At 54.9% G+C, this 11645-nt stretch overlaps 1 protein-coding gene across 1 annotated transcript in view; it reads right to left on the reverse strand.

Annotated features, from left to right (window-relative positions):
* Positions 1-11645, reverse strand: part of LRRK1 (leucine rich repeat kinase 1) — a 117974-nt gene that overhangs the window by 25731 nt on the left and 80598 nt on the right. The window contains exons 15-21 of the mRNA XM_044229746.1: positions 9763-9927; positions 9108-9280; positions 7842-7962; positions 7387-7546; positions 6682-6958; positions 3107-3278; positions 441-604 (exon numbers count right to left, since the gene is read on the reverse strand). Of these exons, the coding sequence (XP_044085681.1) occupies positions 441-604; positions 3107-3278; positions 6682-6958; positions 7387-7546; positions 7842-7962; positions 9108-9280; positions 9763-9927 (1232 nt within the window). The remainder of the gene's footprint in view (positions 1-440; positions 605-3106; positions 3279-6681; positions 6959-7386; positions 7547-7841; positions 7963-9107; positions 9281-9762; positions 9928-11645) is intronic.

Consider the following 11645-nt stretch of genomic DNA (forward strand, 5'->3'; position numbering starts at 1 on the left):
AGGGAGCTAAGTTATGTATCTTGTTATGTCACGTGGGGGATCAATGGTGTCCTTTGGGTCATCATCGCTTAGGACCAGGGGACAGGGCCAGATGGCAGCAAGGCTCCTGAAGGTGTCCCCTAAGTGACCACGGGGTTGCCAGCATCTCCTACCCCAGAGCTCAGTGGCTACCCACTTCCCTCAAGTCCTGGGCTGTGGTCACCACACCTCCCTTCAACTTTCCTGTCCTGCCAGGGGAGAGAAGGAGGGGTGAGGAGATGAGGGAGGTTGGGACAGCTGCAGCTGGGGAGGGTCTCCTCTTTCTAGCAGGCTGCCATGATAAGCTGCTCTTGGAAGAACTTTGGACACGAAGCAGACGGTCCCCTGGAGGAGGCTGCCGCGGGCGGCTGCTCCCAAGGCACCATGGGGACACAGTCGGGCACGTTTCGGACCATTCCTACCTGAGGTAGCCCCCGTCAAAAGTGACCAGGAGCCCTTCCTGCCAATAGATGGTCTGATTTCTTTTCACTCTGAATGTGCTGCAGCGATTTCTCTGGCTTCCTGTAAAACTATAAATGGTGACTTTCCTGTGTCTGCTTTTAGTATTCTTCCTGTTTTCGAAGAGCTGAAAGACAGAGAGAAAAGACCCTGCTTACGCATTCCAGCCTCCTCGCCGGTGCTGGGCAGAGCTCTGAAGAGGCCGGCCTGGTCCCATCGTGATAAATGACGCCTGTCATCCCTGCTCCCTCCTCCCACACCGCGCATCCCGTTGCCAAATCAAACACTGCACGATCTGGAGGGGTCCCCACAACACTCTGGGAGCACAATTTTCCCGAAGGACTGATAATAGGCTCTTCTTTTTCAAACCTTTTCCCTCCCTGATTTGACAAGCAAAAATTCATGTTAGAAAAATGTAGAAAATACAGGAAAATGTACAAAAAACAAAAACAAAGACCCCAAAACAACTTAACACTAAGCAGAGAGATTTTGGTGTCTTTTATTCCAGGATTTTTTTTTTTTTTTCTGTCTACGTATATGTTTGGAAAACAGCCGAAGCCGTATTTTCTACTTTTGTATTTCTAATTTCCTAAATTTCTCATTTTGGATGCTTTCAAAAACTTCACTTCCCCTAGGCCACTAAAAAACCCACAGAAGTCATTTTTCTAAAGCGCAGTATTTTGTGAAGTATAGTGACTTCCCGATGGTCCAATGATCCATGAGGCCAATGATCCATGAAAAGTCATAGAAAAGCGTTCTCTGATTCTAAGTGATTTCCTTCACTCACGTTTTTAGCAGTAGGATTATTGCGTCCAAGGGTCTGAACTGTTTTTAGGCTCTGGATATGGACCGAGGAGCCGCTGTGGGAAGAATTCGACCGTATATACACGCGCCACAGCACGGGAAGGTGTCCTGCTTCTGGGGCTGCCCACTGTGGCTTCAGTCTGGGGCTTGAGACGTGCGAAGTGGTCAGCGTCTCCTCTGTTGCTTGAATTTGTATGCCTGTGACTACTTTTGAGACTGAACTCCTCCTCATCTGAATTTTAATGGTACTTCTCCTCTCATTTGGAGGGAGGGCTGCTGCCTGGAAGGGCGCCCACCCCCACGCCCAGCTGGGCCCCCCACCCTCCCTCACGGAGCCCACTTGGGAGCTCAGGCCTCCCACGATGACAGTAACGCTGTGTTCTGTGACCTCCCACTTAGAACGCGGCAGGAGGACAGTTTAAAGGGAGGGCACAGTGACCGAATCAGAACTGTAGACCAGCCAGCTCCTGTACCCACTCTTCCCATCATCAGTGGGCCCCCCAAGCCTTTCAAGAAAGCCCTCCCCCACCCCCCGCAACATGAGCCACAGCAGTTACGATTTTCAGGCTCTTGTATTGATTTTTTAACATTTCAGTAAAATGTTCGGAAGATCAAAGAACATCTTTAGTCAGCCACCGCGGGGTTGTTAATTCCATAAGGGCCTTTTTCATTAGAATGTGGCAAAAATAAAACTCAGAGTGAATTTAGCATCAATTATTCAACAATTATTCATAGTGAATTTAGAATCAAATATTCCAAGTTTATGCCAGGGGTGCTCATACTGGGTCAGAATCCTCTGGAAGGCTTGTGAAAATCAGAGCACTGGGCTCCATCCTGGAATTTCTGATGTAGTGCGTATGTGAGGGGGAGGGGGCATGGATTTGCATTTCTTTTTTTTTTAGCGAAATCTTAAATATTTATTTGTTTCCTTACCATTGTATTTTATTATTTTTTTAATTTAATTTTATTTTTTCAGTGTTCCAAGATTGTTTATGCACCACACCCAGGGCTCCAGGCAATACGTGCCCTCCTTAATACCCATCATTTCTAACAAGTTCCCAGGTTAGGGTCTGCTGGTCCAGGAATCCCACTTTGAGAAACGCCATTCTAGACAAATACTACTTTCGTGTGACTGTTTTGCATTAAATTAAGGGTGGCGGAAAGCCAGCACTCCTTTTGACCCCTTACTGGGTGAATCCACAGAAAGGAACAGCTTGGGTCAGGTCTTCATTGCTTCCAGCCCAAGTTAAAGATCCACACCAGTGGTTCTCGGACCTGACAGTGAAATCACCTGGCAAGTTCTAAAAACTCCCAGTGCCTGGGTGGTGCCCAGAGAGACTCTGATTTAGGCAGCCTGCACTCTGTCCTCAACTCCCCAGGTGAGCTCAGGACCCTGCCTGAGCGGCAAAGCCATGGTTCTCTAAGTGGGTAAGTCTCCAAACCCGAGGCATTGCGGAGGACCATGGTTTGATACGCAAAATGCCGGTTTTGCAGGCCCCGACATCTCTGTTCTAACAAGGGGATTTCTGATGGGGACTGGTTTACAACCACAGCTCCTAAAATGTGGACTCTGAGCCAGCTAGGGGCTGGTTTCTTATTCACAGAAGGGCGCAAAAGGGTCTGTCTGCCAGCCACAGAAGAGAAGGCAGCTGTGCTCATGTTGGCCTCCTGGGCTTAAGGCAGCAGCTTTGCTATAGAAAAAGGGGTTTCAGCCAACCCCTTCAAGCAAAGGGCCTCTCCTTCTCGGGAGAGCTCAGCTCTGGCTGCCCTGCGTGCATTCCCCTTCCCTCCACCACCCCCCGCCCCCGGTAGAAACAGCCGCTACCTGCAGGTCCATCTCCGCCAGGCTGATCAACATCCGTGCTATAAACCTTTGCCAGAAGCCGACGGGAACAAAACTCATCTTAAACACTCTCTGAATGGTGTTGGCCTTGGGGTGCCGCATGCCGTGAGTGTCCAGGCCGGGTTTGGATGGAAGGAGGTGTGGCAGAAGGTAGCTGGAACACATCAATGGGGACAGGTGAACGGTGTGGCCTGGCCTGGGCCCCCTGCCCCAGTGCCTCCGGAATTCTACTTTTATTTTTTTAGTTTGTTTTAAAGATTTTATTTATGTATTTGACAGAGAGAGAAAGTGGGATCACAAGTAGGCAGAGCAGCAGGCAGAGGCAGAGGGAGAAGCAGACTCCCTGCTGAGCAGGGAGCCCGACGCGGGGCTCGATCCCAGAACCCTGGGACCATGACCTGAGCCAAAGACAGATGCTTAACCCACTGAGCCACCCAGGTGTCCCTGGAATTCTACTTTTAGAAAGACAGGGTAGTTTTCTGTGCTTGAGAATAAATGCTCCAAGAGGAAATGAAGAAGGGGACAGCAAAGCTACCTCTTGAAAGGCCTCTAGGACAGCGACTAGAATATGTTAAGGTAAGACATGAGACTGTCTGTGGTCATAAACACATCAGACATAGCATGTCTCGGTCCGCTCACTGCAAAGGGGGCTGTGACTGGGGAATCGCTAAAATTAACTGTGGATGGCGAAGGAAACACAAATACAGCCGCACAGTTCCAAGGGCCATGGAGACATTGGGGTCAGAGTCATGTTTCTGGCCTTCGAAGCTATTTATTGTTCTTGGACGGCTGAGACAACACCATCGCCTTAAAAGTTAGAATGAGGCTGTTTGTGCACGGAGGGATGTTTTATGAGAGCCCTCTTGCTCAGCATAAAAGTGCTGAGTCACCGAGTCAGCTGACAACAGCCGAAGCTGGGGAGGCCCCTCCAAGAGCGTGCCTGAAACCCAGAATCTTCTGTGTGCGGGGAGCTGCGGGGGCAGGCACGGGGTGGCCTTTTGTGGGCTCTTTTCTGAACAAAGACGGTGCCTTCAGCTCCCCTGAAGCTTTTAAAGACATCAGTTTAGCTCCAATACAGTGTCTTTAGAATGTTCTGGATTCTATTCTGAAAATATCGTAGAAGCATCCATCCCAGCTCTGTGCCTTCAACCCTGCAACCCCGTGCAGACTCTCCTTTCTGGACATGGGAAGAGAAAGGACACCTGCCCCACAGGGTTGCTGGGGGGGGGGGGCGCGACAGGGCAAGCCAGTGAGGTTTCAGGTCCTTTTTAGCCACTTCGGGTCTGGGGTAAGACGACCTTCTCATTCACCCCAGCTAGAGTGTCTCTCCCTCCACCCCGAGGCCTTTAGCCCGACTTAGTTCTTCATGTTCTGAAAAGTCCTTGGACATCTGCTCCCTGCCCCTCCCCAATCCAGAGGTCCTCATCAGTGCCTTGCCATGATTTACGCCACTTCTTCCGCCCACACCACACTCAGCATGGAGCTCACACCGGCCACATCCTGCCGGGTGGTGCCGAGGGAGGGGAGGGAGTGGGCTCTGCGCCCCGGGGCCCCGGTGCAGCCTACACGGAGCAGCTGCTCCACGTGGCCAAAGGCAGAGACCACTCAGAGGAGAGATGCCAGCCGACTGGCCACGGCCGCTCTGCTCCAGACCACCGACACGAGCTCACCTGCTGGAAAGTGATTGCTCGTGGCGAAAGGATGAACCGGGGGATGACCAGAGGGTCAGCAAGATGGGGATGAAAGAGGCAAATTCTTTCCATGTCTGCTGAACAAAACCTTGGTGGTGGGGGGGACGACCATGTCTCTATGGAGGAGCGAGCTCACGCTACACCACCGTGACTGCCAGGAGCTCCGTGGGCCAGGAGCTCTCAGAGACGCTGGGCAGCACTGTTAACCAAATACACATTTGTGTGCAAGGAGAGGGAACTTGCCTAAGGCACAAGGGAACCATTACACCTATGCTAAAAATGGAAAATGCCCGGACATTTGTGACTTGCTACGGAACCAGATACCACTGGCTTTGAGTACTTAACACAGAGGGAGGGTAACAATAATAATGCTTATGACACCTGATGTCTTTGGAGTTTTGTTTTTTTTTTAAGATTATTTATTTTAGAGAGAGCAAGAGATCACGCGAGAGAGCAAGCATGTGTGCACAGGCACAAGCAGGGGAAGGGGGAGAGGGAGAGAGAGAATTTCAAGCAGACCCTCGGGTCAAGCAGACCCGAGCTGCAACCAGGAGTGGGACACTTAAACGACTGAGCCGCCCAGGTGGCCCATCTTTGGAGCTTTTAAGAGTAAGAGACACTTCTCATATTCTACATGTATTATCTGATTTAATCCCCACAATAATTATAATATCAATTGATGATAGTCTTATTCCTGTTGTACAGATGAGACAAGAAAGGCAGCTGGGATTCTTGGCAGAATGCAAACATTCTGGCCCTGTGGTCTCACCCACTGGACTGTAAGCCTTCCAGAAGACTCGGCCATAACCTGGGTAATTTTATGGTTCAACCGGTCATACGTGTGTGCAGAACTGACCTGCTTTTATTGAGTCCTGGTAACCCCTCATTCCTCTTACCTGTTGGTAAAATAACTGGAAAATTCTCTGATTTCGGCAATACTGTAAACTTAGAGGCTGCCTCATTGTGCACGGACCAACGTCAAAGACACCCCTTGTTCACAGTAAGAGGGATCATGCAGACTTTCAATCCCTCCTTGGGGTTTCTCCTTTTAGGACCCCCTTGTGGCTCCCAGGGGGCTGGAGCAACAAGGGGCCCTCTCCTACAGTTACAAGATTGCGTGGAAATCTGCGGGGTGCCTCGGGCACAGTGGCCCAGCTCTGGCTCCTAGAGGCCCAGTCTCTGTAGGTGGAGTCTCCGGGCTGGCCACACAGGGTCCAGGCCAGCTTCCCAAGAGTCTCCAGGGGGCATGACCCCAGAGCTCTAGGACTAGCTCTAGCTCCAGGGAGGCAGGTGGTGACACAGTCTATGGTAGGTACGTGGAAAAGGTCTGCAGGTTTGGGGGTCCTGGTTACTGCCTCGTGGGCAACATCAATATCAGACCCATGAAGCAGCTGAAACTGAAATTGAGACATGGAGGCCCTGCGTGCCCAGCCAGTTCAGAGGCAGCATCACTGGATGGGACCCACATGTAACCCACCCCCACCCACTCCCACCCCGGCCCCTGTCCCCCTGCATTTGGAAACCAGGCTGTATAATTAGTGTCTCCTTCTCACTTATCCCATTTGCATTCACCAAATAACCAAGCAATCCACTCTCTAAAATATGAGCCCCCCCACCCCGCAAGATATTTTTAATGCCATTCATGCATATTTTCTTGCATTTTTTTTTTTTCAGTGAATGCGTTTCTTTGAAGCCCCTGAAAAGAGACCCCCCCACCCCGGGGCCCAAAAAGGAGAGGCCAGCCCAGGCGGGCAGGTCATCTGTCCCCACGGCCCGTGCCTGGAGCTCTTGGTCAAGCCCCCAGTGACCCCAAGCCCCGCTCCCTCCCTGGGGGGAGCAGCATGAGCGGCCGGGCCGTGGCCTCACCTGTCGTTGGCCACAGGCAGGGCGATCTCAAACTTGGCCAGGAACTGGAAATACTGCTCCTCCGTCTGCTGTGTGAAGCCGGTCCCCACCAGCAGCATCCTGAGGTCCTCTGCCCTGATCACCCCGTTCTTGGCCACCGACCGGGAGCCCTTGATGTTGAAAATCCTCTGCAGACATTCGGACAGCCAGATGGGGTCAAGGAAGTAGAGGTTCCTCAGGCCGTGGCTGGTGTCCGGGAAGTGAAGCAGGGTGCCGGTTTCTATGAGGAAGCTGATGGCTACCCAGGGAAGGGGAGCAGGGTCAGACAAAGGGCGACAGGGACTCTAGGGTGACCTAGTCCCTAGGGGGCCAGGTCACTAGTTCTTCTTGGGAAGCAAGCAATGCCCCCAGCACACGTGGCCCTGCAGACGGCTCTGCTGCCCCGTCCCGGGTGCCCTAGTGGCACCGCGGAACTCTTGCCAATGTGCTGATCTGACGGCGCGGCCTGCCGGGGAGCTCGGCCCACCCACCTCCAGCATTCGCAGATCCCATCTTTGCAAACGTCCCTACGCTTTAACCCACAGACCCGCCCTTCGTGTCACAACCACGCCAAGTGCTCTGACGGTCACTTGCAGACAGGTGCCGAGCAGTGAAACATGGGACTGCCCCTTCCCAGGGCTCCCCCTGCACCCCCCCCCGCCTCCCGCCACCGGGGCGCCCACTCACCGGACTGCAGGTCCTCGTAGTCCTTGATGTCCTTGTCGGGCATCTGCTCTACCAGCTGCTCCAGCTGCCTGTCCGTCAGGTACTGCACGTCGTCGCCCAGGCTGCGGCGCTGCTGCTCGGCCAGCATGGCCTCCCGGAGGCTCAGGTAGCTCCTGGGGATCTGGGTGACAGGCGGGCTGGCTGGGCCCCCCTCCCGGCAGCTCCCGAGCCGCGCCCCGCCCACCCGGCCCCGCCTGCTGCCCCCCGCTCCCCGGAGGCCTGAGTGGGTGACCTTCTCCTCTCACCCGCTCACCCCTGCACCCCCTCAACCTTGCACCCTTGCACACCCCTCCCCCCAAACTGCTTGCACGGGGACCAGCGCGACTGAGCACACAACACACGTGCTGGGATTCCCGACAGAAAGGGAGCGTCCCCCTCCTCCCCGCGGGGTTGCAGCCGGAGGCCTGAGCACGCACCAGCCTTCCCGCGAGTCTCTGGCAGCCGATGGTGCTGCCCACGTCCTTCATGTTGCACGTGACGTGGAAAATCAGCTGCCGCAGCCCCTCATGGCCTTCCAGGCTCTTACAGGAGAGCTCGCTGTGAGTGTAAAACAGAACGTGATCCCTCGCCACACGGCTCCTCTCCCACAAGCTGGGCAGCATCTCTCTGTCCCTGGGTTTTGTCCCTCATGCTGCCATGTTAAAAGGACCCGGGAGGGGTGCCTGGGTGGCTCAGTGGGTTAAAGCCTCTGCCTTTGGCTCAGGTCATGATCCCAGAGTCCTGGGATCGAGCCCCGCATCGGGCTCTCTGCTCAGCGGGGAGCCTGTTTCCTCCTCTCTCTCTGCCTGCCTCTCTGCCTGCTTGTGATCTGTCTCTCTGTCAAATAAATAAATAAATCTTTAAAAAAAAAAAAGGTGAACGCAGAGACACATATTAAGGGCTCACTTGGTGCAACGCTCTGTGCGGGGAGCGATGCACCGTGTCCCGAGTGTGCCCATTTTACAGAGGAGGAACGTGAGGCCCGAAGGTGCAAGGTGACCCCCAAGGACACAAGCTGGAAAGGCAGAGGCGGGTTGGACCCAGGTCCTGTTACCATAGGCCTCAGGGGTGTTCTCAAGGGCACATGAGGGAGTCCTGAAGCTCTGCATCAGGGTCAGTCCAATCCTGTGGTCTGAGGCAAGCGGAAGTGACCCCAGGCTCATCTCTGCACCAAGGTCTGCGGCACCCCACCCAAAAGGGGGGGAACCCGAGATCCCCCAGCACAGTATAGCAACCCACATTTGCTTCCTACGACAGAAGGCTTAACTCGCTGAGCTCCTTCCATCATCTGTGAAGAGGGCACAATGGTCCCCATAACCCATGGGACCGTCATGAGCCCAAGGACAGGAGGGGAAAGAAGCAACACGCTCAACGCTCCGATCCCACTGGCACTGGCCTGGACCACTCAGACCCAGCGTGAGGACCAGGACCACATGGGGTGGGGGGTCTGTGATCCGTCCGAGATCAGCAAATGTGACAGATCGTATACGACTTTCAACACAGGACACAGGCAAGGAGGGGACCCTGAGGAGGAGACCCATGGGGTAGGGGGACCCACACACCTGGGGAGGGGGTGTCCGGGCTCTGCCCTGCCAATCCGCGAGCGGGAGCTTGTCCTACCCGGGGCGGGGAAGAAGGACACGAGAGGGCGCTGCAGCCCCAGCAACCTCTGGGCACCAGGTGCGAGAGAGCAAGACACTCACTGCAAGTGTTTGAAGGTGATGTCGGGGAAGCCTGTGGCCCGGGACCCAGAGGGCGAGCGGCAGAGGGCCAGCACGTAGGCGCGCAGCGTTGCAATTCTCTCCACTCGGAATTTGGTTTCGATCAAGTCCAGGTGCGTTCCGACCACCAGCACCACTGCATTTGGGGCCTTGGCCTGCCGGAGACAGCCCCACAGCTGAGCACAGACGGGACTGGGAAACAGCTCCCGGGAAACCTCCGGACACCTCGAGGGCATGTTGTGCACGGAGGGGTTCCAGGAGAGGCATCCCAGATGGGCTGGATCTCTGTTCCCTCAGCCAGTGTGTCTGCCACCTGGGACCTGGCCTGCATCCAGGCTCTTACCATCTTAACCTGTGAAAGGGGGGGCTCTGTCTTCCTTTTGGGTCCAAGGTAGGAGGTGGGCTCTTAAATTTAAGGTAGAAGAAAACGACGAGGGCGCGGACAACCATCTGGCCGAGAAGGGTTTTAAGGGCTCCACGCGACCTATGAATCGGGGCCCTCCGAACGCCCGCCATGATGCCCAGCATTTTTCCCCGACCATTCCCCCCCCACCCATAAAGGGGGATGCTTCGGAGAAGTGGTGGGCCCCCTGTGAGGCTCTGCGGCCCGCGACCTGAGGGTCTGGCGTCTCCTCACCTCGATGTTGAGCAGCCAGAACTGGAGGCTGGCCACGGCCTCCTCGCCCAGAGCCAAGTTCCAAACCACCACATACAGGGCCTTGTCTGTGAAGAAGCACTGGTTGACGGTGGCCATGCTCGCGGGGCCGCCGATGTCCCAGACGGTGAATTCCACAGACTCCACCTGCTTGAGCAACAAGAGCCGCATTTAGGACCACAGCCATAGTCACAGCCACACTGAGGTCACCGACGGCTTCTGGTGCTGCGCGTGAGGCCTAAGAAAGGCACAGCCACGGAAGGGCTCGGCTGGTCCTCCTGTCTCTCTCGGGAATCAAGGAACCCAAGCGAGGGAAAGGGACCCAGCAGTGCCAAGGTGGGACTTCTGGAAGCTTCTATCTACCGCTCACAGAGCACAGGGCCAGGCCCTGGACGGTGGGTGCCCGTGGGCTGGGGTGTTTGCGTCCACCTATATCTGTGGAACACTGGGGACACGGTCGTGTCTCTGTCTCTGCAGCAGACGGTTAGACCTCCTGCTAGAGGGAACCCCCAGGGCTGACATTGGTGCTCACGCCAAAGCTTAACCTCCATCTGTGCGAAGGCGCGGCTGAGGACTCAGGCAGAGAGTGGCGCCCAGTGTGGATGATGGGAAGCCGCCCCCTGAGGGTGATGGGAAGCCGCCCCGTCGTGGGAATCAAACAAAAGATTAGCTGTTGTGCTGCCGGGAAAGGCTGTGTACACGGTGGTTTCTCTATCATCCTGTGAGCTCAGAGTCTGGCCCGAGCAAAAAGACGGCAGCTTTCTGCAGCAAAGGGTCGTTTCCACGACGTAGCACGCTGGCCACCGAGACAAGGCGTGCTGACCTGCTTTTGCAAGGCTGAGGGCCCAGAGACACGGGCAGGGACGGGCCTCCACATTCGAGAGATCAGGTGCTGGTGGTCCCTTGACAAAGGAGGGGAAATTATAGCGCCGGCTGAAAGGAAGTGGGGGCCGAGGGACAGGAAAGATGGAAACGGCCATTCACCCCTCGGACCTCAGACAATCATTTGCTGAAGACCGGCTGGAAGAAAGTGATACTGAGTAATTGTTCAGAAAACAAAAACAAAACAAAACAAACACACAAATCCCAAGAAAATGAAGCAGGAGAGAATCCAGAGATCCTGGGTGGCTTTTAAGAGCCTCTGGACATAAGTTAGTGAGATTCGCTCCTGGGGAGTTCTGGGAGGGGGGAGGGGTGGTGGTTCTGGTATTACCAGGCGGAACTCTGCTCTCTAGAGAACCGGTGTCTGAGTCGTTAAAATACATAAAATATATTTAATGCTTAATGACCTGCGCTTAGAAAGCCTGACTTGGCAAGTGATCTTGTGCAGAAGACTCTGCAAGGGAAGCTGTCTCTAGTCGGCCCTGTGCTGGGGGCCCTGGGGGGGCATCATGCAGCCTCTGGCCCCACGGTCCGTTGGTTTTGCCCTAAACAGCCTCCTCGCACCTGGGTCCTGGTGTGGTTCCGTGTGACCACAAATACGGCGGCAGCTAGGGGAGGCGTGATGGGGGGTGCCTTCCTTCCCTGAGCTGGGAGAAAGAGCTGAGCACTATCCAACCCCAGCTCTTCTGCAGGCTCTTTCCCCCGATTCCAGGGTGAGCCCGTGTTCCTTTTCCTTTGGCTCATACCGAACAGAAAACAAGATGATTACTGGGGTCGCCAGAGGATTCGTTTTAAATAGGGCTTACAAACTGGACTTTTCAGAACCTGGGGTGGGAGCCGGTGTCAGCGGGGATGGACATTCATCCCAGGGCGCCCTCAGCCTCCCCATCAGGGGCAGGTGAGCTGTGTCTTGCGGCCTGTGATAGCAGTTTGCTCTCTGCTTTCGGGGACAGTTACTCTGGACGCTTTGAAATGCCATCCTT

The sequence above is a fragment of the Neovison vison genome, chromosome 13 (genome assembly GCF_020171115.1).
Source record: "Neovison vison isolate M4711 chromosome 13, ASM_NN_V1, whole genome shotgun sequence".
Classification (NCBI taxonomy): Eukaryota; Metazoa; Chordata; class Mammalia; order Carnivora; family Mustelidae; genus Neogale; species Neogale vison.